Here is a 25,751-nt window from a genome sequence, read left to right on the forward strand (position 1 = left end):
CACCAGTCACTTGGGTTTATTTTTTTTATTTTTCGCCTTCTCTCAGTCTCAAGACACGGTCAGGAATGTCGATGGCTTTTGTTTCTTTATGTTTAGCCCACATGTTCTCCTCTTCTCTGAGGCGAAGTGAAATGGATCTGAGTTTTCCTGCCCCCCCTACAAGGTCTTGTCAAGTGGGATGCAGGAGAAAATGCAGCTGCTCAGCAGGGCTGGGAGAGCAGGGCTGGGGCTTCAGGCTTGTTCTGATCCCAGCCTGGAGAAAGCTGCCATCAAACCAGGCTGTGGGACTGCTCCTACGTCAGAATGGCACTGGTGACAGCAAAACATCACGATATTGTGCTCTAAAACAACTAATTCATCATTAATGCACACTTTGGCTGATGGCAAAGCTTCACATGAGCCTCAGCTTATCCCAAATGTGATACTGTGATGGTGTTCACAGGGGTCTGAGGATGAGGGAAGAGATGAGGATCTGACTCCATGTTTCAGAAGGCTAGATTTATTATTTTATGTTATATATTACATTAAAACTACACTAAAAGAATAGAAGAAAAGGTTCTTTTCAGAAGGCTAGCTAAGCTAAGAATAGAATGGAATGAATGACAAAGGTTAATCACAGCTGGGCTGTGATTCGCCATTAATTCCAAACATCCACATGAGACCAATCCCAGATGCACCTGTTGCATTCCACAGCAGCAGATAACCATTGTTTACACTTTGTTCCTGAGGCCTCACAGCTTCTCAGGAGGAAAAACATCCTAAGGAAAGGATTTTCATGAAAAGATGTCTGTGACATGACACCAAGGCCACAAATCTTTGTGTGGTGCAATGGGAGCACAGAGAGCCTGGCAGAAAAAGCTGCTGGGAGATGAAACATTCAGAGGGCAGGAGAGCTGCAGAAAATGAGCGTTTTCTGCACAGACTCTGCAAAAAAAGGAAAAGCTCCAAGAAAAGTCTCTGGTAGTGCAGATGTGGTATTTCCTAACAGTAGCGCATTTATTGGCAGTGAGAACTCGCCAAATCTAACCAAGAGAAAGAATGGGATGAAATCACATAAAGGGAATTCTATTCTGCTTCTTTTCATTCCTGCATTCCTCTTCCTTTGTTTTTTTTTTCTTTCACTGAACCTATTCTGGGTTGTTCTGGCAATCAGGAGAAGAACCAGGAATTCACAAGGAGCAGGAGAGAGAAGAGGATGCTCAGGAAATGGGTGTGAGCAGAGCAGTGGCACTGCCACACCTGGAGCACTGCAGAGCATTTTCCATGCCCTGGGCATTCTGGAAGCAAACACAGAGCACAAAGTGCCAGCTTTCCAAGCTCTCTGGACTCAGATGTGCAATCTCTGAGCAGATTTAAGGAGGGCTCTGCACACTCTCAGCCCTGACAGAGCTCTTCCTCCTCTCCCAGAACAGCTCAGCTCACATCTGTGTGCTCCAGCTGACCCCAAAGGACAGCTAAAGATGCACATCCCAAAAGGGCAGGAATGAATCTGATATTTACCCTGCAGCTGAGGGTGGAGAGCAGCATCTTTAAGCTCCTTCTTTCAGGTGTCTCCTCTTAAACTGCTACAGATTTTGGCACTGTGTTTCTATAAATGGGTATGGAAACAATTTTTTTTGGCAGAAAATGCCCACAGATTTAATGTGGCAGAAAAATGATGAACAAAACTATTGCTCTCACTATTCAGAGCTCAAATATACAATTAATGATCTAAGCAGCATCTCATTTTCAGACAATGGCAAGAGATTCCTCAAAAGTTCAATCAAAGGAGGAAGAAGAGAGAAAATAGTGAAGAAAAGCAATTTTTGGCAGTCGGTGCAGCATGGGGAATACTGTGGCAGTTTTTCTTTGAACTCCCTGCAGCTTGTGGCTATAAAGATAATATAAAACATCTCATGATTGTAAAGGAAAAGGAGAAGAAAAAGATAAAAAAAAGGAAACTGAAGGGGTTAGGAGCACAGTGGGGTAGAATTACCAAAATGGGGATTAAAATGGCCCCCAGTGAGAAGGGAAGAAATACTCAAAGAAGTCTGTGCTCAGTTGGCTGAGGGCAGGGGGGAAATATCACTTTCCCTTTGTGATATTGCAGAGCAGAACCTAAACCCAGCAGGACACAGCACTGTGCAAGGTTTCAGCTATTTTAATGGTTTCTTTAAGCATAAAAAGTTGATGGGACATGGAAAAGCTTTTCCAAGATGTTTTTCATGGAGTTTGCATAAAATCAGGACACTACAAGCCTTGAGTTAGAACTGTCTCATTGGAAGATACAAAAGCACACACAGACGAGATACATCAAGTAAGAACCTCCTCATTTCCAGCCACTAATCTGTGCTAAAAGACCAAATTGAACTTTTTTCAGCTAGTTCCTCTCCCAGGTAGCACTGCAGTTGTTACTGAGATGTTATTTAAGTGAATGGAGGTGCACAAGGAAATGTGGTGAGAGCCCTGAAAACTTCCCAGAGCTCAAAGCTGAAAGTTCCTTTCATTGAAGGTTTTTAGCTGCAAGTCAAAGAGGAAGATGAGGAAGGGTGCCAGGGATTAAAGCCCCTGACAAAGCCCCAATCTGTGAGCAATGATAATGTTATCTTACAACCAGCTTTCATCTTAGGATCTCAAATAACTTATTCCTACAAAGCAAATCCTGCAGCTCCTCTGCCACAAAGCCACGTGTGTGTTTTACAGAAAACCCAACCCTGTTATTTGTGGAAGACATGAGATGAAAGAAAGACACACGTCTGCAGTGGGAATTGCAGAGGAACAGAAGCAATTTCAGGAACTCTGAGCCTCTTCCAGAGAAAGGCAGCAGGCACCAAACCTGCAGCCCTCTGCAATCACACACAAACCCAACTCCAGAGCCCTCTGCAATCACACACAAACCCAACTCCACGGCCCTCTGAACACTCATTTTGTCCAAGCAAAGGCCCCACTCAAAGTTTCCTGAACCACAACCACTGCTCCTGTTGAAATCAGGCAGCAGAGGTGCAATATATTCATTTTCTGCAGCTTGAGTACAGAATCCAACACAACCCAGCACAAACAAACGCTGAAATTCAGGCTGGTTACTCACTTGTCCTGGGACTCAATGTACACATAAAGGTGAGGCTCAAAGCACTTGGAAACAATGCCATGGAAAGGATTGTCAGGGACCTTTGGCTTCTTTGGCTGCAAGGGAAAATTTAAAATGTTGGTTCAAACCTGCCTTGAAGGAACAGCAATGCAACAGCACAGGAGGATATAAATCTTTACAGACATTGTAACACAGAAATTTGCTGTCAAATCATCAAAGCATATAAATGTTATTATATCCAAGTCTTCCCTCCTTCTTAGAGAGCTGTTAGCAATCCAAGGAATTATCTTTCCACTTGTAAAATATTCTTAGCCTTAAAGAGAAGGCTGCTCCACGCTAACAGATTTCAGCTGAAGAACCTTAATGCAGTTTGCAAATAAAATCTCCCTGAATCCTTCAAGCAGTAACAAGGCTCCCCTAGTCCCCTCTGAAATCAAATGTAGCAGTTATTTGGAAGCAAGATTAAAGAATCCTTACATTTCAGAGTATCAAGGGCAATAACTCAAAGCTACAGGCTCCATCTGAATGAATTTTATTTAGATAAACAGCATGTAATTACAGCAGGAGCCAGAATTATACAGGCCTGCTTTCACTGTGAAACACATTTCTGGGGATGCAAAGATTTCTATTTTAAAATCCCATTTAGAGCATTAAGCACAGGTGCCATGTGGGAGCCATCCTGTTTACCCTCATTTGAGTTTAGTGCTGCATTAACCATGGCCCAGCACAGCCCTGGGACTACTCACACATTTAAATTTGTGCATGTTTAAATACCAGGCTAGGCAGGACCTTTAAGTTCTTTTTTGCCCTACAGCTAGATTGTTATTATTCTTTTTTACTAATAGATAATTTCTCTTGGTGCTTCCCAGCAGAGCAGCAGCTTTTCCCTGGCTGCAAAGAGAGCTGCAGTGACTCTGGAATGGAATTCTTGCTTCTCTCTCCACAAAAAGCCAAGATCAGCTCCCAGCCAACGAAGATATGAATTTTTCCAGCTGATTTTTTTTTTTTAATGCAGGAAAAGCCAAAGAAAAGAAGCAAAGCCTAAAGGATTTTCTCTCCTAAACAACACAGGAGGTGGCACTAAGAATTTGGCAGAACTATCAGAGTGTGACAAGGCAAGCTTTCCTCAGCAACAATTCAGCCCCAAATGATGAATCCCAACTTATGGCTGCAAACCTAAAGTGAGGAACTGGTTTTATGGAGGCCAGACCACCTCAGTGAGCCTTGAATGAAGAATTGAAGAGCCTTGGGAGAGAACCATGACCAGGCATCCTCCACCCAATGCAGGATGCACTCACTCAATGGAGCTGGGAGTTAAAAAATAGTTGGGAATCACAAAAAAACTCCTATGGCAGTGCCTGCACAAAGCTGCAAATTCACCAAGTTCAGCACTCAGCTCCTGCAGCAGGCCTGGCTCTCTGTGTCTCTGCCCCACGCTGCTCCCAGCATGTCTGGTGGAAGCAATATTAAATCTTTTACCAGTAGCACTGAAGCTGTATTTCTGAGTGTGCACCCCTGTCCAAAAGCTGCAGATGTTTAAGCTATTTCCTCCTTGAGTTTGATGGAAATAATAAAAGGTTACTGTTGTCACAGCAAGGAGGTCTGCAGCTGGCCCAGTTTCCTTTCATTACTATCCAAAGTAAACAGATTAAATGGAACTGCTAGAATTACCAAAAGAGGTGCTTTTTTAGCATGGATTTCCCCCCAAAAAAATTCTTGTGCTCCCTTTTAGATTCCCAAGTGTCTTGAATTTTCAGGAGTGGTGTCTTGAAAGGGCTCTTTAAGTGAAAACTCTTCATCTTCTCTTTGTGTCCCTTCTGTTCTTCATGCAGTGACAGGAAAAATGAGATTTTCAGCACTCCCAGCATGAACCAGCAGCTGCTGGCACTGGGACACTGAAATGTTGGAGCCCACCTGGCACCCAGGGGGCTGCAGGGCAGCAGAGCCCAAAAGAGACCAAGAGCTGCATCAAAGTTAACTCCTACCCACAGGTTACTGGTTATCTGCTCATGGGAATTATGAAAATATCTGCCACACATGACTGTATTAAAACATTAAAATTACATAAAAAATTGGGGGGAAATCTGGGGCTGTGTTCAACAGTGTTCACAGCTTTTCTAACTTCTAAAGCTCTTTTAAATATTTCTGCAGACAAAAGGGAATTTCACAAATAAAACGGCAGAGGTTTTTATTCTCTAAATATGAATTGGGGTTAATCTACACTGCATAAGGGCAGCACACAAAATATTGATCAACTAAAACCAAAGGAGGAAAACCTTTTCCCTAAAAATATTCTGACAAAAATACAGTCACTAGTATCTAAAAATCTGAAAATTATTAGGTTAAAGGATGCAGTTGTTGTTTCCTACAGGGAAAGGGCAGCCTCATCACAACCTGCACTTCCAGGGATGTCTCCTCTCCATGGATGGCTTCACAAGGTAAAAAGATAAAAAGAACACAGCAGCTCCTCTCTCAGAAGCTCCAGAACTGCTGCATTCTGCTGTTCAATAAACCCAGCCCTAATTGCTGTAATTATCTCTGCACCTGCCTGCTAACACCTTGGCTTCTCCAAGGATGTGCTCTCATCTCAGCACTGCACATCCCAGCCAACAGTCCAGTCATGAGCTACTGGAAAGCAAACCCTTCCCAAAAAATGCATCAGAGGTGTGTCCCCAGCTTCCCAACCTCTGCCTCACTGATAAAATCCACACAATACCAACTGTCCAAGCTGGATTTTGATGGAAAGAGCAAAACCTTGCTTAAATCATTCTGTTTCAGGACTTTGAATTTGACTGTGTTCACGGGGGTCTGAGGATGAGGGAAGAGATGAGGATCTGACTCCGTGTTTCAGAAGGCTTGATTTAGTATTTTATTATATATATTATATTAAAACTATAATAAAAGAATAATAAAAAAATATTTCATCAGAAAGCTAATTAAGAATAGAATAAAAAAAGAATGATAACAAAAGCTTGTGGCTTAAACTCTCTGTGATTGGCCATTAATTAGAAACAACCAACACGGGCCAATCAAAAATCTACCTGTTGCATTCCACAGCAGCAGATAACCATTGTGTACATTTTGTTTTTGAAGCCTCTCAGCTTCTCAAGAGGAAAAATCCTAAAAATAAGGTTTTTCATAAAAAATGTTTGTAATAGATGAAGGCAGAGAGCTCCCACCTCCTGCTCTCCCCAGGGCCATGGATTTGAGCAGGTGCTGAGGCCCTGGTCACCCATCAGGATACACCTGCACATGGCCCATTTACAGGGCTGTAAATCCCCTAAATAAGAGGAGAGCACCAGCCTCAAGTAACCCACAACTGAACATTTAGAAAACATCCATCTGCTGTATAAAAAAAATTACAGGCTTTGATATTGGTGCCAATTGAAACAATTGCATTTACCATTCACCCTTTAATGTTAGCAGAGAGCTTTGGAAGCCCTGTGCTTGTACAAGCAGTGAGGTGCTGCCTGCTTTGCAGAGGTAATGGATAAAAAGCACTGGAAAGATAAAAAATCCCACAAGTGATTTATCTGGGGTGAAAATCTAAAGCTGACACTTGAAAGTTCAATGACTTGCCTGGTGACTCCAGACAGTTTGCTTGGCTGACAGGGCAAAATATGAATTGCAACTGTTTGTAGAGGAGTTTCTTTGGGGATCTGAAAACCCAAATAGCTATTTCATCTCCCTCTGACAGAAATGCTGCAGTTACATCTGGGCTGTTGCTGCAGAGGCTGGAACAGAATCCAGCTCACTCTCACGTGGCAGGATTGTCTCTGCACTATTAACTGGAATAAAGATTGCTTTGGTTTCAGTGAAGTGAGCCAGAGCAAAGCACGGTCGTACTGGGAGCCTGAATGCTGCACAAAGGATCAAAACTGCACTAAATTAATTGCTGTGAAAACAAACTTTTCAAATCAATGGGATGGGAAAAGCTGAGGCCCCACTGGAGATTCTGACAGAGGCTGAGAAGTGGGAACTTCAAAGACTTACTTTGTCTGTATCACTTTTCTCCATCACAATCTCATCTGTCTCTGGCCCAGTTTCATCCTCCAGAAAGGGGTTGGTGGAGGGAGGTGGCACCTCTGGTTTCTTCTGTTGGAAAAGAGGGAGCTCTTCAGAGAACAGCCAGTTTTGTGCCCTCTGGCACACAGCTGCACCCACATTTTGCTTTCCTGAGCCCTTCAAAGCACTGCCCAGCAATTTCCCTTCTCCCAGCAGAGCTGATCAGATCCTGGCTCCCTCTCCACCCCTCCATGCTGCCTGAATCCTCCTTGGAAGTGTGACATTTGATCCAGTGGGACATTTCCACTCCAAAGTGTGTGGTCTCCACTGGGATAAACCACAACAGCAGCTCCAAAACTCTGCCCTGAAATAAACCCCAAATTGCTGCTCCCACTGTTTGTCCCCCTCCCCTCAGCCAGCTATTTATAATGGTGGCCTTCATTTTGGGTACAAAACAGAGCCAGAGTGTCACAGCCTCTGGACATGTCAAAAATGGGGAAACACAGGATTTTCTGTCATTTGAAACCACACCCTTCCCTTCTGCTTTTCTCACAACAACCCAGAGAAGTCAATTTAATTAAAGCTGCAAATTTTCTATGAAACTTGTCAGAATCAATAAAGCCATATTCCTGAGAGATCTAAATTCAGCCAGGAGGAAAACCTTGCAGGACTTCCTCTTTTAATTAGCAAATGACCAGTGGGTGCAGCAGGCTTTCCTTGGAGGCTGAATTTTCACATCCAGGCTGGACAGAGAAGCCAAGCACACATGCTCTGTGTGTGCATCTGGCTGGCAGAGCTCTGGGCTGAGATTCCAGGCAGGAAAAGCTCAGAGATGGCTCCAGAGATATTCCCTGAGCTTTTTTCTCTTGTTTATGCCTTTACAATCTACCAAAAGAGACAAAGCAGAAGCTGCCAATGTCCCTGCAAGCCAGAGTGACCCAACAATGTGGGATTGAAAGCTGGTACCCTGTGGTCAATGTGTGATACCCAGAAATGAGGACAAGAGGAGACTTTTAGTTATAATGTGTCACTGACATGTAGAGAACAAACATTACAAGGCATTTAACCACACCATATCACTCTGTGGCTTCAAACAGCACAGGGCCCCAGGAGAACCCAAAAAGCACACAAGTAGTGCATTCTTTATTCTTGTGAGCCCTGTGCCATCTTCTCTACAGTCTTACACAACTAAAAAATCATTTTTCCAATACAGGAAAAAAAGTGATACTGAGCAGAGTCACACTGAGCAAGGGGAGGCTGCAGGTGACACCTTTTGCAGTTTCCACCTGAACTATGTGTGAGGGGATTTTTTTCCTCCTGACAAAGCCCCTTCTCCATAATTACCACTGTGCCATCTTCTCCATAGTCTACACAACTAAAAAATCATTTTTCCAACTAAAAAATAATTTTTCCAACATAGGCCACTGAGCAGAGTCACACTGAACACCCTGAGCAAGGGGAGGCTGCAGGTGACACCTTCTAAATTTTCCACCACCTGAGCTACGTGTGAGGGTTTCTTCCCTCCTGAGCAAGCTGCTGAATAAAGAGAGCTCTTCAGAATTACCATTGTGCTATCTTCTCCATAGTCCACACAACTAAAAAATCATTTTTCCAACTAAAAAATAATCACTTTTCCAACGAAAAAATAATCACTTTTCCAGTACAGGCCACTCAGCAGAGTCACACTGAACACCCTGAGCAAGGAGAGGCTGCAGGTGACACCCTCTTAAATTCTCCACCACCTGAGCTATGTGTGAGGAGGTTTTTTCCTCCTGAGCAAGCTGCTGAGTAAAGGAGAACTCTTCAGAAATCCCTTACCCCCGAGCCATCAGCAAGGGTGCAGCCTGAGAAGCGTTTGGCAAGGAGCCCCTCAAAGTTGGTTGTTCTCTGAATTGCAAACAGAAGCAATTTCACCTCAATCTCCTTGGCCCTGGTGCGCATGATCTTGGAGAGCTCTGCCCTGCAAGAGAGAGGGGAGATAGAAAAAACAAATGTGGTTTCCTATAAAGGTCTGAAACCCAACACTGGAACTCATTCTGTTCCCCAGAGAGACTTTCATCACAGAATTCAGGCTGATTCCTAGGAGGCTCTCTAACATAAAACTGCTCTGCAGATCCCATTTCAAACACAGCCACGGTTGTTGGGAGCTCTGTGGGTAACAGGACCCCATCTCCTGTTGGGAAAGCCCTGAGGGTCCAAGCTTGGGAAGCTCAGGGATTCCCACTGGAACCCAGAACAAAGCCAATGGTGTTACTGGGACTCCACTGGCACCTTCCTCTGTCCCCTGTCTCTGGCTGGCAAAGAGCCTGGTCACCACAGTCAGCTCATGCCATCCCACTTGGCCTGAAATATTGCTGATTTTTACCTCTGTTACGCTGAAAATTGATTTTCACATCACTTCAATTTCTCATCATTTTAGCAACGCTTCTCAGGCTTTTCACTCCTCACTTCCTTTTAACCACAGACAATTCCAGAGAGACATCTTCACCCCTGCCTTTAGACACTGACCTTCATGGCAAGAGCCAAGCCAAACTTTTATTTTCAGGAAGCTGGGAGGCAGCAGGAGCTGCATGGCATCACCAAAGGGGTACTGGGATAGACAAAGGTGATACAGAGACTCTATCATCAGAAGGCATGAAAAGGCCCTTTATTATTATATGAATTTACAGGGGTTTAAAAATTATTATTATTATATTTTTATTATTTTTATATTTTATTATACTCTTATTATATTATATATTATCATAGTATATTTTTATATTTATATTATATAATATATAATTATTATATTTATATTATTGTATTGTTTATTATTTTTATTATTTCATTAATTTTATATTTATTTATTTACCCTTAATAGAAATTATTATTATTACTATTACTATTATTATTATTATTACTATTATTATTACTATTATTCAGTTTTTACAGAAACAATGGTGGACTTAAGACCTGATTGCCCTTTAGTGTCACTATAGGATATGAAACAACACAATGCAGACTCGCTGTTCTTTCTAAGGTAAAAAAGGGACTTTTATTTTTCTGACTCTAATATTTATAGATTTCCAAAAGTGACAATGGATTGGAGGGTGAAAGTGCCACCTCTCCAATGACACTGGACAAACTGTCTATTAAATTCCTCCTCCTCCATAAAAGAATGCAAAACAATAAGTTATTTACATAAAGTGTGTGAGAAAGTTCATTACAAGAATGTAAACATCAGAAAGCTTAAAAAATCTTTAAAAAAAATCAGAGCAACACTTTAAGAATCTTCTTTACACTACTGGTGAACTATGAATAGTACACTCTGGAGAATCTTATCTGTAAATAATAGAAAGAGAGATAATAATTGTTTTAATTCTCTGAGCTGTCTCACAGCTTCTTACAGAAAACCCTGGGGCAGTTCTGTGTCTGTCAGAGATGTGTGACACCCAGGTGGGGCTCACCTGGTGGTGTGGCAGAATCCTGGGGCAGTTCTGTGTCTGTTAAAGATGTGTGGTACCCAGGAGGAGCTCACCTGGTGGTGTGGCAGAATCCTGGGGCAGTTCTGTGTTTGTTAAAGATGTGCAGCTCCCCAAGAGGGGCTCACCTGGTGATGTGGCAGAATCCTTGGGCAGCTCTGTGTCTGTTAAAGATGTGTAAAACCCAGGAGGGGCTCACCTGGTGATGTGGCAGAATCCTGGGGCAGTTCTGTGTCTGTTAAAGATGTGTAAAACCCAGGAGGGGCTCACCTGGTGATGTGGCAGAATCCTGGGGCAGTTCTGTGTCTGTCAGAGATGTGTAGCTCCCCAGGAGGGGCTCACCTGGTGATGTGGCAGAAGTCCACGGCGATGCGCTCCGTCATGCACCACTCTGCGGGGAACATGCGCCCGTACTTCTCCTCATAATCCACCAGCTGCCTCTTGATCCAGGCATAGCGCCGGTCAATCTTGTCCAGCCAGGCCACCTGAACCCCAGGGACAAAGACTTTTTAACACCACTAACAATTTTAGCAAATATTCAGAGCTGTGCTGCTGCTGCAGTTCTGCTCTCTCTCAATCAGAGGTGATTTTACACTGATTAACATCCTGACCCACACATAGCGCCGGTCAATCTTGTCCAGCCAGGCTACCTGAACTCCAAGGACAAAGACTTTTTAGCACTACCAACAACTTTAGCAGCAGCAAATATTGCAAATATTCAGAGCTGTGCTGCTGCAGCTCTGCTCTCTCTCAATCAGAGGTGATTTTACATTGATTAACATCTTGATCGAGGCATAGCGCCGGTCAGTCTTGTCCAGCCAGGCCACCTGAACCCCAGGGACAAAGACTTTTTAACACCACCAACAATTTTAGCAAATACTCAGAGCCGTGCTGCTTCTGCAGCTTTGCTCTCTCTCAATCAGAGCTGATTTTACATTGATTATTTTACATTGATCTTGACCCACACATAGCGTCAGTCAATCTTGTCCAGCCAGGCCACCTGAACCCCAGAGAAAATGACTTTTTAGCACCATCAGCATCTTTAGCAAATATTCAGAGCTGTGCTGCTGCTGCAGCTCTGCTCTGTCTCATGATTTTACATTGATTAACGTCCTCTGAATGCTTTGGATTATTGGTGATATTTTTGCCCGATGTCCGAGAGAAATGATGAGGACTCCATCTTATCAGAAGGCTAATTAATTACTTGATTATACTATATTATTCTATATTATATTACATTATATCTAAACTGAATCTGCCAAGCACTCATCTCCACTGCACACACACCTGGATTCAATTGGGCAGTGAATCAAAACACTCAAACCAAAAATCCAATCACCAATTCCCTTCAGGTAAACAATGTTCCACAATGCATTCCACTTGTCAACAACACAGGAGCAGTAACTGAGATAAGAATTGTTTTGATCATTCTTTGCTTCTCTCAGGTTCAGAGAATATCAACCCCACTTGGATATTAGGAAAAATGTCTTTACTGAAAGGGTTATCAAGCACTGGAACAGGCTGCCCAGGGAATTGCCTCACATCCCAGGAGGGATTGAAAAGATGTGTGGATGTGGCACTTAGGGACAGGGTTTAGCAGTGGGCTTGGCAAGGGCTGCAATCAAGGATCTGAAAAGTCTTTTCCAACCTCAATGATTCTGGGATTCCAAGTGCTTAAACACACGCCAGACTGAAAATCCTATCTTGTGCGAATTAAGAGAGCAAGTTCTGTTGAAAATGAGGATAACAGTGCTCCTAAATCATGCAGAGATTATTGAAAACTCAATCCAATAATATTTCATTTGATCCCACCCTCTTTGTTTCAGACAGAGAGGTTAAAGTGAGTGGGATGAGAGAGCAGCAATTCCTGGATTCTTACATTCAGCTCACATTTAAATTCCAACTAAAATTCTTACAAGCTGAGCAGGATGGGATTTTTCCCCCTCAATAATTGTGTTTTCTGGTCAAAAAGTAGAAAGATTAATCCAGAAAACTTTGATGGAAAAATGTTATTTAAACTTAGAACAGAGAAAGGCTAAACTGCTGATGTCAAATATTTGAAATTGATAAAATAGATAAAATACATTCTGATCTAAGGGTGATTCTGGTCTGTGTGTGGTTTTTTTCCAAATTCAAGAAGTTTTAGAAAGCTGTTAGTATCAGGAGAGGAAGTTCAAAAAATAGCTATAAAGATAATTCACTTTCTAGAAATCACTCCCTCTCAGCTTCCTAAGCATTTTGGGGTGTTGCTTGATTGTTTGGGGGGTGGTGTTGAGATTTCAATTTTCAGAGTTTCATTTTTCAACCTTTTGCAGGGTTGAAATAAATCTAACACGAATTTATTTTCTATATGTGGGAGAAAACATTTCTAGTGATGATCTGAGAAACTGAGGTCTAAGGTGGGAGGATCCTGGCAGAGATAACTCCCAGCTCATCAGCCACTCCAAATCACACCCAGAATCAGTTTCCAAGCCCTTGGGATAAAATCCTTTCACCACAGGAACCTGTGGAAGTGAGAACTTTGGGAATGCCAGCAGAGCAAAATGTGAAATCCAAATGGAGGTTGCAAAGCTTCCCTTACATCTTGATTTTCCTGGAAAAGGACCAGATACTCTGAGAGGTGTTGTTTAATGAATTTCTTGATGATTTCCTGTTTGATCCTGGGGTCCAGGACGTTGGCTACCAGGCAGGCATCACGTAGGACATTGCTGGGCCCACCAGTCCTCTGTCAAAATAAACAGGAAGAAAATGATTTCAGGTTAAATAAGTTCAATGGGTGATTGTAAATGCATCCAAGTTTATCCTTTCCTATTATTCTCTTTTCTGCTGCTACTCTTTATTTATGGCTGCATGAAAACTGAGCTGCTTCCATTTCACTGACCATGAAGCTGTTTCATGGTAAAGGCAGAAAATTTAGAAACTTTTTTAAAAAAAAAAAAAAGCTGCTTTGGTGCTGCTTCTCACAGACACAGATTTGCCCTTCACAAAGAGTCTCCTCATTTCTGCACTTGTATGAAGAAACCAGCAGAGCTGGTGCTGTGAAAGACAGAACTGGTGTTTTCTTGGAAGTAAATTCAAATTCACACCTACTCCCCTTACTGTTTGCAAATGTTTGGATGCACAGTGCTGGGGAAGCACAGTTGGTGCTTTAGCCCCAGCCCAGATTTGCATCTGTGCTGAGCAAACCAGACACGAACTCGGTGGCACTGTGTCAGCAGCCAGCCTGTGCTTGGCTTCCCCTGAACAAAACACTGATTTTTGTGACAAACCAATCACCAGGGACTGGGTGAGACCCCAAGGAAACCCCAGAGATGAATTTTTGGGCATTCCCTGCCTGGCTGCAGCCCTCCTGCAGGAGCTGGGTGCAGGGTGAAGGGAAGGGTGGCAGAAATCACCCTCTGCTTTCTAAAGAAACTCCTGAAACAGGCAGAGACCAAACCTAGAGGAAAAATGAGACTAAATCCGACAACACAATCATCCTGAAGAGTTTTCAGTGACACTTTTCAATGGGAGGAAGAGGGAAAGTGAGAACTTTACCTTTGTACCTTGGGAAGGAAAGGCCTCCTCGAAGTCAGCCAGGATCTGCTGCCCCAACTCGTTCTGTGCTGCCTTCACCCTGAGGGGACACAGGAAAGGCTTTGGGGGGACCTCAAAAACCTCCCTGCAAGGTGCAGGAAGGTTTGTAAGGGATCAAAAGGATGCTGAAGAGCAAATATCCACACCCAGAAGGTCTCTGTCAAAACTGGGAGACTTTTTCCTCCCTGAATGGCAATTCCTGAGCCCTCAGCTGCAGTAGAACATGTCCTGGGTTCTCCTGTCCTGCTGCCATTTAATATTTCAATAAGAGCCACTTAATCAGCTCTTTGAAAGGCCTTTAATGCCAGTGTGATCTACACTGAAATTCATTTCTGTTGCCCACATTTCAACAGAAATATGTTTCCAACATGCAAAAAGCTTCACAATGTCTCAATCTCCACCATGAGCCTTTCACAGCTCCAGGTGTGCTGATCCACTTCTAAATGAATACAGCTGGCAGCAGCTTTATCCCATAAATCCTCAGTGTCTCAGAGAAGCACAAAAGAGCAAAAGGTATGAAATGGGAGCAGAATAAACCACGACCTTGCTCTTTATTTGGCTGAGAGAATAAAGCTTCCAATTTCCAGAAATAAAAGTCAATACAGCTTAATTGATACTTCTAGGGAAATGGAAATGCCTACACACACTAGAAAGTGCCAAAGCAAACAGTGAGGCACTTCTATCCCTCTGCAGCCCTTGAATTCTTCCATCAGTTTTTATTATACTGGAAAGGTCTGAGCTGATCACTCACACACTGGATTTTTCCACTGAGATTGATACTTTAGCAAGACTGGCGACATTTACTGTTGTGAAAATGTTTGTTCAGACTGTGGGGAGAAGACTTGGGAATTTTTTTTGTGCTTGTTTAAGACTCCTCGACCTTATCAAGGAATGATCTGCTTCTTTAATCTTCCCATTTGAGTTCCATTAAGGAAAAAAAAATCCACAAGATGATCTGACAATGCTGGATTCTTTCCTGGTGCCAAATGCAGAAAATTCCAGTCCTTTAAAATTGATGGCTGAAATATAAATTTATATCTGTGATTTAACTGGATGTACGACCTGCCTTCCTCAGGATTTATTTATGGGGATTTTGTTGGAAAAGCTTCCTGCCTGCGGTGTCAAAAATAATTCTCACTTAAGCTCTCTACTTCACAGGAATGTTCAGAGACTCCTCTACTCTTCCAGGTAAAGACATCCAGTTAACAACTTCATAAGTGGGAAAGAAAATGTTGAAATCTAATTCAATATGTTGAAATGGAAGTGGGGAATTTAATCAGTAAGGAGGAAGCGACAGCTACAGGTTTACTCCTGCTTAAATTCTACAAGAAAGCACTTGTAGCTCATGCGAGAATCACAGAAAGAAATCTTTCATTCTCCAGAAAAAGAAGTGTGAGGGGGGGGAAAAAAAGAAATTTTTTATCTTTTAAATAATCCAGAAACAAGAAGTGTGTGGAATTAGGAGTCACAGAAATTAGTGAGTGTGTATGAACAACTGGAAGCCATTAGCAGTGATACTTCTTTCCCTCTGAGTGGCTGTGGGGACCTTTCTGTTTGACAACAGCTGCAGTGCAGCACAGTGGAGGCACTGAAAAGAGCAGCAGCCAGATTCCTCAAGACTCAACACATTTAAAAGAGCCTCTGTCAAGCAGTTAAAAGCCCTGTCCACAAGCTTTGTTGGTTTAGGCTCTGATTCAGGAAAGTACTTAAGGATAATCTTAATGGGGATTCTCGTATCCTTAAATTAAGAAACTCGTAGGAATGCCTTGCTCAAGTGGGATGTTAAAAATATGTATTTTTTAAAAATAGGTCCTGTATAAAAATCTCTCAAAAGCAGGCAGGGAGAACAAGTTTGAATCTCTTTTTTTTTTTTTTCTTCATATTCTCTAAGAGAGGGACAGAGCAGAACCAAAGTTGAGGTGTGGGCAAGGACAGGGAGCCCCAGTGCCCTCCCAGTAAAATTCACTTTTCATACAACCACACACACAGAGAAACACTCAATTATTTTCTCAATTATGAACACACAGCCAGAAGCAAGAAAACCTTTCTGCCACCTCTTCAGAGCTCACCTGCCTTAGGCAGAGCACAAGGGGGGCACCTCCTTCAGCCACTGGAGATTACTGCCCCTGTGGAAAGCTGTCAGCAATAACTCAGAATATTCTCCATGCAGTGGAAAGTGCAGCCATAAAAGCCTGGACATTCAACCCTGCACCAGGTGAGCTGGCTCAGCAAGCCCAGATAAGAGATTTAGGATCCCTCAGAGCCTCAGGGGGTTTGATAAGGGTCTCTTTCCCTGGGTAGGTTCCCCCAGAACCTGGGATATCCCAGCAACCATCCCACACAGCAGGGAATTGCCTTTTCCTGGGGCTGCCAAACCCTCTGGTTATCCAGCTATTAATGATTTCTGTTCCTCTGACTTCTGTTTTATTATTAGTGGCTTTTGTTCTCTGTTTCCCCTGCCTTTAAAAAATAAAAACAACAAAAGCCACTGCTATGTTTCAGATGACATTCAATTACTGGAAACCACAATTCCTTTAGCCAAAGCTACCAGAAATCTTAAACCAAGCCTGGCAGCTTGCTGAGATAAAAAGAGGCTGAGCCAGCCTGTTTTCCTGTGGCAAACTTATAATTATCTTTCCCCTAAATACTTTCCAGGCTTTTTTCCACTATCTGCTAGGCCTGCAAATCATTTTTTCTGGGTGGGTTTGGGACCACTAATTGTACCTCCCTCCAAAGACAGAAAACAGCAGAGCATTGAGAGATAAGGAAATATTCCTGTTTATTACAACAGCTACCAATGCACTGCCTTAGAATTTGCTTTAGGAACGCTCTTAGGAAAATATTTACATCTGGCTCTGAACTGTGACATTTTTACATCAATACTCAACAGGACCAGCACAAGAAGCCAACTAATTGAGAGTTCAGTCCAGGTTTCCAATGAATCCTTACAGTGGGATTTTGGCTTGGTTGTTTTCAAAGGGACAGAACAGGTGGAAAACAACATTAAAAACACATCATTGCTTCTCACAGCATCCAGGAGCAGCAGCCTAAATTGGATACCCCATGACAAAGAGCACATCCAACAGCACCAAGCAGGCACTTCTCCTTCCCATGGTTTCCCATTCATACTTGGCTTCACTCCATTCACACCAGGAAAAAAAGAGGCTTTTTATTTCAGAAAGCAACAGAATCTGCTCCTTGAGCAGTGCACATAAAGGGGTTATTGTATATAACAGACATTGGTTATGTCACAGGTCTGTGCCAACATCTACTAAAGCATTTCTTGCCTTCCCCACCATCCTAGAGGCTCCACTTGTACCATTAAAACAAATCCATGAGCTGTCAAACCCCAGCAATTTCACAGTCTAAAAATACCCCTGCAAGAAGCCAGGCAAACTTCCTCTGATGTTTCATGAATCACAAAAGGATTTCCAAGCAAAAGAGAGAGAAAAGTCAACTCCAAACCAGGCCCTAACACACAGCCACGGAGTCAAACTCCAAAAGCAGAATGATGGTGCCTTGGACCTCCCTGCAGGAATTTTCTGCCTGGATGTGGAAAATCAAGTTAATTTATTTTTATATCATCCTTTAGGATCATTCCAGTGGAGACAGCAGGCTGAGTAAAATTTAATTCTCAGCATTTCACAACACGGTGTTCGTGCAGGATTTGCTACAAACCAAGAACAGGCTGTGCAGCTTCACAGATGCAACATGTAAAAACCCTGTATTTTCCTAAATTGTGTGTTCCTCAAGCATATTAAAAAAACCAAAAAGGATTATTGGAAATATTTAACCCCCAATTTACACACACAGTACAAGCTGCAAGGTTTCCTTCAACCCAGGCAAACTTCCTCTGACGTTTCATGAATCACAAAAGGATTTCCAAGCCAAAGAGAGAGAAAAGTCAGCTCCAAACCAGGCCTTAACACACAGCCATGGAGTCAAACTGCAAAAGCAGAATGATGGTGCCATGGACCTCCCTGCAGGAATTTTCTGCCTGGATGTGGAAAATCAAGTTAATTTATTTTTATATCATCCTTTAGGATCATTCCAGTGGAGACAGCAGGCTGAGTAAAATTTAATTCTCAGCATTTCACGACACGGTGTTCGTGCAGGATTTGCTACAAACCAAGAACAGGCTGTGCAACTTCACAGATGCAACATGTAAAAACCCTGTATTTTCCTAAATTGTGTGCTTCTCAATCATATTAAAAAAACCAAAAAGGATTATTGGAAATATTTAACCCCCAATTTACACACACAGTACAAGCTGCAAGGTTTCCTTCCACCCAGGCAAACTTCCTCTGATGTTTCATGAATCACAAAAGGATCTCCAAGCCAAAGAGAGAGAAAAGTCAACTCCAAACCAGGCCCTGACACACAGCCATGGAGTCAAACTGCAAAAGCAGAATGATGGTGCCATGGACCTCCCTGCAGGAATTTTCTGCCTGGATGTGGAGCAGTGAGGAGCCCCCAGAGCAGCTCCTTTCACCCCACAGCAGCCTCCTCTATCACTACCAGATGGTGCAGCTCTCCCTGTATAAACACTGGGAGGAAAACCCTGCCGAGGCAATGCTAAAAATAGGAGGAACAGACTTTCTTGAGCTTTTCAGATCCTTATCTTGAAGGGAGAATAAAACAAAAGAAGTTTTCCTCCATGTCCTTGCCAGTCTTGCTGGCCTGACTCGAAACCACCCTGACTTTTAGCAGGAGCCTGAATTGGTTTCTGTAACAATCAGCAAACTACAAAAGTATTAAATAATCATCCAGCAGAAAGGGAAAACCAGCCAGAATTCTAGAGCAAGGCTTAAATTATATTTGGCCTTAAAATGGCCAATGACAGCAGGTTTCTGCCCAAAGGGCATTACCACTGCAAGCAATCTCTGAGCACAAGGTTGGAATAGACAACAGCCTCGGCTCAGAAAAGCACTGACATATGTTTACATTTCCTTGATGTTCATGTTCATTTAAGCAAATGCTTATGGTCAAATGCTTTGTTAAACAAGGCCCCATCCCTTCTCTAGATTTAGAGTGGATTTTTCTTCTGCTCTGCTTCATGGATTCCATCTGTGTTTTCTGGAAGAGGTGTCTGTGCCATAAAGAAAGTCCAACAGATTTACATGAAAACATTACAAACAAATCATTCAAACTCTGTTTCCATCACTAAACAACACAGGGAGCCAGCTGCTGTCTTAGCAAAGGGAGGCACCACAAAAAATTAATGACTGTGCCTGGGAGACTCCTTTGAGTACCCCAGTAATGATCAAAGTCACCTCAGGCAGGGACAGCACTGTCCCCCAGCACAGGGAGCACCTTGTTCCCTCAAATCCCAGCTGTCACATCCCAAATGAAGCCAAGACTGAGGAGAAATGGTGGCTTAGTGACCACTGAGCCTTCACCTGCCACTGCTGAAGGTGGTGGGGACTCACACCAAACCTCACCAAATTATTGTAACTCCAGTTCAGAAAATCAAACCTTCACCTCCTTGAGACTCTGAACCTGCCTAAGGCATTTCCTACCCCTCCTCCCCAGCAGGAAAGGGGGTGCTCAGGGTTTGAACCTTTTACCTTTCAGAGAGCTGTCGAATCTGAGGGATCCCCATGTATTTGTTGAAGTGCTCCAACACATTCACCACACCTTGCAGAAGGTTGGCAACCTCCCCATATTGTCTCCTCCTGGTCATAGCCCTGCAGAGGAAATTAAAGATTTACAAAGGCAGATTCAATGAAAGTCCTGGGTGGTAATTCCACAGGTTACTTCATCCCCACTGGGTCACAATGGTCCCTACTGACATTTATTTTTCTAAAACACAGAGCTCTTCATTAACATTCCAACGCTGCATTAAAATTTCACTTAAGCGACGCTAAAATAAACCAATCTGGCACAAATCTAACAATGCCTCAAAAAAAACCATAAATGTCAAAGCAACACTTGGCAAGGAACATGTAAACTACTGAATGCATCCACTTCCCAGTATGGGTCTGGAGGCAGTAAATGTTATTTCACTGTAATGACCCGAGTGAAGCCATTCGTCATCACACACAAAGTGTGAGTTAAAGCTTCTCTGGAGGAGAAGGATGCTGAAAAGCCATTAGCCTTGACTTCTCTGTTAATAACTTTCACAGGGAACTGACAGGGAAAAAAAAAAAAAGAAAATCAAGTTAATTTATTTTTATATCATCCTTTAGGATCGTTCCAGTGGAGACAGCAGGCTGAGTAAAATTTAATTCTCAGCATTTCACGACCCGGCGTTCGTGCAGGATTTGCTACAAACCAAGAACAGGCTGTGCAACTTCACAGATGCAACCTGTAAAAAAACTGTTTTCCTAGGTTTTGTGTTCCTCAAGCATATTAAAAAAACCAAAAAGGATTATTGGAAATATTTAACCCCCAATTTACACATGGTAAAAGCCGCAAGGTTTCCTTAAACTCATAAAAATTAGAGTTGACCTTTACCAAAACTCATTGCAGTTTTAGATACAAGAGTGACAAAAATCCTCCCAAGAGTACATCCCTAATGAGGATTCCTTAATGAAGTCAGACTCATTCCTTATCACCAAGAATCAACAGAGCAATACAAGCAATCAATGCTGCAAATTATTAAACACAACAACCCAGGCTGGGGGTCACTCAGAGCAACACAGACCTGCCAGCAGAAATCCAGATTTGGGAGCAAAATTCCCTCCAAAAAACCAGGCAGGCTGTGCCAAACCCATAGAGAACACTGCATAAACTTCATATCAAGAATTCCCAGACTTACTCCAGAGAATCCACCCCCCCTGCCAGCATGTGCAGGTGGTTGAGGGTGGTGATGGAGGTGGTCAGGTGACGCTTGGCATGGTCCAGCTGCTTGATGTCCCTGGTGATTTCCTTCACCTGGGGAATGGAAAAGGATTCTGGTTGAAAATCAAGCCCCAGCAATGGAATTTTCAGGAGATAAGCAGCCACTCTCTCCTCTTTGGGACTGTCAGCTCAGCAGCCCTGTGGGCACCGCGGGTTCAACACAGGAAATTCCCAACCAGCCAGCACCAAGGACAAAAATGTCACTGCCAGGAAAAGTCAGTGTCCCCTCCCTTTCAAAGGCCAGAAAGAAAGTGCTGCTCACCATTTGTTCAGATTTTTCAGCCTTGTCTTTAATATCCTTAATTTTACCAAAGAGCTGTTGAATGGCTTTCTGGGCTTCTTCCAGGGCCTGGAAAAGAAACAAGGTCAGAGTGGAAAGAAAATCTGCATTCAGTTTTCACCTTTCTAAGAAATGCACAGTTGCTCTTGACACTCCCTGGGGCACTGGAGGGGAGCAGCTTTCTCACAAAGAAAATACCAGCAGCACAACAAAAGTCAATGTACCACGTTGGAGTATTGAACCTGAGTGGGCCAGGGTTTCAGTATCCACTTTACAATAATGATTTGGCAAAATTTCATCAAGATATTTTGTGAAAGCATAAACCTCTTTAAGGTTACTGGAATATATTTTGACATACTAAGTAGGTAGAACTTACTCCTGATCAACAGATATTTGGAGCAGAAAAATGAAACCTCCACAAGAACTCTATGCTCATCATTAATTATAAATAAATAACACACATATAGAACACTGAATGCTTGCCCAAACCCCTTGCTGAATTAACAGGACATTATCCTGGTGGAAAACATGAGGCTGATTCCTTCGGAATGGGCACCTCAGCCTCCCACACACCTGCAGCAGGATTGGCCCTTTCTAAGCACAGGTAAAGAGGTGGAGCCCAGGAAATGGCTCTCACCATTTGATAGGATTAAAAAACATTTTTAATATTTAAAATAGGATTTAAGTGCTATTTTCTTGGGGCACCTGGTCCCTTTTATTTACCCAACCACGGCACAGCAGTGTGAAGCACACGTGGATGCAGTGAAGGAAGCCACATGTCCAAAACCCAAAAATCCAAAATCACATGGCCAAAATCTGCCTTCTGCAGTAATTCTACACGTTCTGCCTGCCCAGCCTGATAACATTTCCAGCTCCACTTTGTTCCCTGCTGTTCAGTGGGCTTCTATCCCTCTGCTTTTATATCCAGTCCCATGACCAAGGTTACAGCACAAGCTACAAGTTCCTTCAGCAAATAAATTTAACACATCTTCATTTGGAAATGGATGAGGAAACTATCTGCCAGGAGCTTTTGCTGGAATATAGCTGGGTTATAATAAAAGTAGAAAAAGCTGGAGATGGTTTATAATTCATTTTCCAGAGGGGGTGGAGGGGGGGGAAGGAAAGTCTCCTCTGAAAAATGTTCTGAATCATGTGGAAGTTAACACTTTATGCATTGGTGTCACAGATGTTCACTGAGGGACATGAACACACAAAAATGTGTGAGGGCTGGACAGCCCCCAGCAGCCTCTCCAATTCTTCTGAGAATTAAATTTTCTCCTCCATTTAAAGGCTTGTGGATTAGGTGCAAAGCAAAGGAGCAAAGAATGCTCTTTTCAACATATTTAGCTCTGTCTCTGTGCTCAGGCCTGCAGCACATTACTCTGTAATGTAATTAATAATTAATAATTAAATTATTAAGCAAGCAGCAACTGTTTTGTATGGTCTGGATAAAATTCAAGATTCAGCCTGAAATTCTTCACAGATGCCAATTGCTTGTCTCCCTTTGCTTCAGCACTAACAGCAAATGCTGATTTTTCTGCACAATCCCAGGAATTCAGAGCTTCTTCAAAAGAACCTATTTCTCCAATGGTGATATTTAATAATTGTGATAAAAGACAGTTAAAAGAAATCAATTAAACTTTTTTTTTGCTGTACACTCTAACCATAGCATCTGAGAGTAAAATACTGTGTGTAGAGGAAACAAATAAGGAAAATTAACCAATAATAAAGAAAATTAACTAACAAATAAAGAAAATTAACCAATAAACAAATAAAGAAAATTAACCACTAATGAAAGAAAACCATCACCTTCCCAATTACTATAAAGACAGAGTAAAGCAAATAGAAAAACAAATTTCAAATATAAGAAAACACCTCATCTTTAATAAATAGTGTTATTAGGGGATAAGAAAACAACATCTAGGGCATGAAATTAGGTCTAATTGCTCAAGGTGCAATGCAGAAGTTTATTAATGTAACTAATGACTGCTCTTTCAGCTGTAAAAAGAGAGGGGAAACCACAGCCACGTTGAAGGCAAAAAACGCATTTCCCTTCACACTCTGCTCCTGCTACAAGGGTGAATCATGAATTTTAAAAGCATTTTCTTCCTGCTTTTGTTACTATTTTATTAATAGGTTTCTTTTGGACAGAAATTCTAGGGAAAAGCAGTATCAAGAGGCCAGGAATTGCTTTTATTGCCATGATGGATGAGAGGCAGTGCTCTCCCAGCTGTGCCCCAGCACCTTGCCTCACTCATTTATTGCTTTCCTCATCAGCGCAACTGGGAAACTGGGAAATGCACACACCCCAAACAGCAACCAGGAGTGAAGTTATTGCATTTCCTGCAGTTCATTCTGGGGGCAGAGGAGCAGGAAGAAATAAAGAGGCTGGAGACATCATCTGTTGTGGTTGTACGAAACAAGGATGTTGAAAACAAGGTTGTGACACACTGGAAAAACACCATATGACTCCAATCAACAGCTGAGCCTGCAAGCTACAATTAACCCATCAGAATTATTTATTCAACTTTGTGCAACCTCTGAGTGCCAGCACCAGCTGAGAACCATGGTGGGGATGGAGAGGCAGAGCCAGCAATGTCCGAGTTTTTTCCCTAAGGTTTGACCCCAGCCTTCCCAACTGCCCTGAGCAGTGTAAATTCAGCAAAGACCAGCTAAATTAGTAAATTTGGCAGGACCAATTGAATTATTTATTCAACTTTGTGCAACCTCTGAGTGCCAGCACAGCTGAGAATCATGGTGGGGATGGAGAGGGCTCGGCTGGGAGACACAGCCAGCAATGTCCAAACTTTTTCCCTAATGTTTGACTTCCCAACTGCCCTGAGCAGTATAAATTTAGCAAAAACTAGCTAAATTAGTAAATTTGGCAGGAGCAGTTGAATTAATTATTCTATTTTGTGCAACCTCAGTGCCAGCACCAGCTGAGAACCATGGTGGGGATGGAGAGGGCTGGGCTGGAAGGCAGAGCCAGCAATGTCCAAACTTTTTCCTTGAGATTTGACCCAGCCTTCCCAACTGCTCTGAGCAGTGTAAATTTAGCAAAAACCAGCTAAATTAGTAAATTTGGCAGGAGCAGTTGAATTATTTATTCTATTTGTGCAACCTCTGAGTGCCAGCACAGCTGAGAACCATGGTGGGGATGGAGAGGGCTGGGCTGGGAGGCACCGCCAGTAATGTCCAAACTTTTTCCCTAATGTTTGACTTCCCAACTGCTCTGAGCAGTGTAAATTTAGCAAAGACCAGCTAAATTAGTAAATTTGGCAGGACCAGTTGAATTAATTATTCTATTTTGTGCAACCTCTGAGTGCCAGCACAGCTGAGAATCATGGTGGGGATGGAGAGGGCTGGGCTGGGAGGCAGAGCCAGAGGTGTCCAAACTTTTTCCCTAATGCTTGACCCCAGCCTTCCCAACTGCTCTGAGCAGTGTAAATTCAGCAAAGACCAGCTAAATTAGTAAATTTGGCAGGACCAGCCATGGGGGGAGTGGCTCCAGGCACAGAGTGCTTGGTACAAGCCAGAGATCACATTCCTCCTCTGTGGTTTAGTGTGTCTGACACATCCTGGGTGCAGGAGGGAAGGAGGGGATGTGGCCTGTGCTGCTTCCAGAAGTGAGTCCCCAAAATAATTCATGGATAGGAACACACAAGGGTGTTAAACTCCCCAGTTTAAGGCCACTGTGTTTTTCCAGCCATCCCTGTTTTTCAGGCAGGATTGATGCAGTGGGAGCTGCTGTGCTCGCACCACACACAGCAGGTGGAAAACTCAACCCCAGCTCACAGCCTGAGCCCAGGTGAGCTGGGCAGCCAGCGAGCAGCTCTGCTGTTTGCCAAATTCTCCAAAGCTGCAGGGAAAAACACAGCCCATGAATCAGCCACAGCTCTGCAACCTCCTTCACCTTGAGATGTGACAGCAAAAGACTCCAAAGGCAGCGGTGTAAAACAATGGGGAGCAGAGGTAAACCATGAATCACTGAGAGACTGCCTCAAAAATTGCTTTCATTGGCACTGTCCCAAGCAGCTCCTGAGGTCAGACCACACATCATTCCTTGTGTCACCTCCTCACACCAGACCTTCCAAGCAGCAAAAGGAGAGAAGAAAATAACCCAAGCGAGAGGTGGGACCAGACTGTGACTTGTTTGTTAAATTTGGAAGTGATGCATTCTTTAAAAGGTTATGTTCCAGTGACTTACAGTACCAGGCTGACAAAAAAACACTGTTAGCAACAATTATTGCAGCCAAAATAAACCAGCCCAGTGAATTACAGTCTGTCTTTCCGAATCCCTGCAGTGCTGCAGATGGACACAGCCTCCTCCTCCTCCAGCCAGGTACAGAGCTGTCACATCACCCCATCAACCAGCAGCTCATTAGTGGGTATGTTAATTTCTAAATACCTCTTTACGCATCCCATCAGGAATCTTGTGCAAGAAAATACCTTCAGTACCAGGAAATATGCAAATAGGAATTAAGAGGTTTGTGTGTTACTAGAAAATGTAAAGTGAAGT

The 25,751-nt window shown here is 42.9% G+C and overlaps 1 protein-coding gene across 1 annotated transcript in view; it reads right to left on the reverse strand.

Annotated features, from left to right (window-relative positions):
* Positions 1-25,751, reverse strand: part of VPS53 (VPS53 subunit of GARP complex) — a 66,029-nt gene that overhangs the window by 25,049 nt on the left and 15,229 nt on the right. Inside the window, exons 5-13 of the mRNA XM_074557007.1 lie at positions 21,215-21,301; positions 20,870-20,985; positions 19,677-19,796; positions 14,071-14,149; positions 13,115-13,258; positions 10,876-11,018; positions 8,891-9,032; positions 7,061-7,162; positions 3,068-3,162 (exon numbers count right to left, since the gene is read on the reverse strand). Of these exons, the coding sequence (XP_074413108.1) occupies positions 3,068-3,162; positions 7,061-7,162; positions 8,891-9,032; positions 10,876-11,018; positions 13,115-13,258; positions 14,071-14,149; positions 19,677-19,796; positions 20,870-20,985; positions 21,215-21,301 (1,028 nt within the window). The remainder of the gene's footprint in view (positions 1-3,067; positions 3,163-7,060; positions 7,163-8,890; positions 9,033-10,875; positions 11,019-13,114; positions 13,259-14,070; positions 14,150-19,676; positions 19,797-20,869; positions 20,986-21,214; positions 21,302-25,751) is intronic.

This window comes from Zonotrichia albicollis, chromosome 22, assembly GCF_047830755.1.
Source record: "Zonotrichia albicollis isolate bZonAlb1 chromosome 22, bZonAlb1.hap1, whole genome shotgun sequence".
Classification (NCBI taxonomy): Eukaryota; Metazoa; Chordata; class Aves; order Passeriformes; family Passerellidae; genus Zonotrichia; species Zonotrichia albicollis.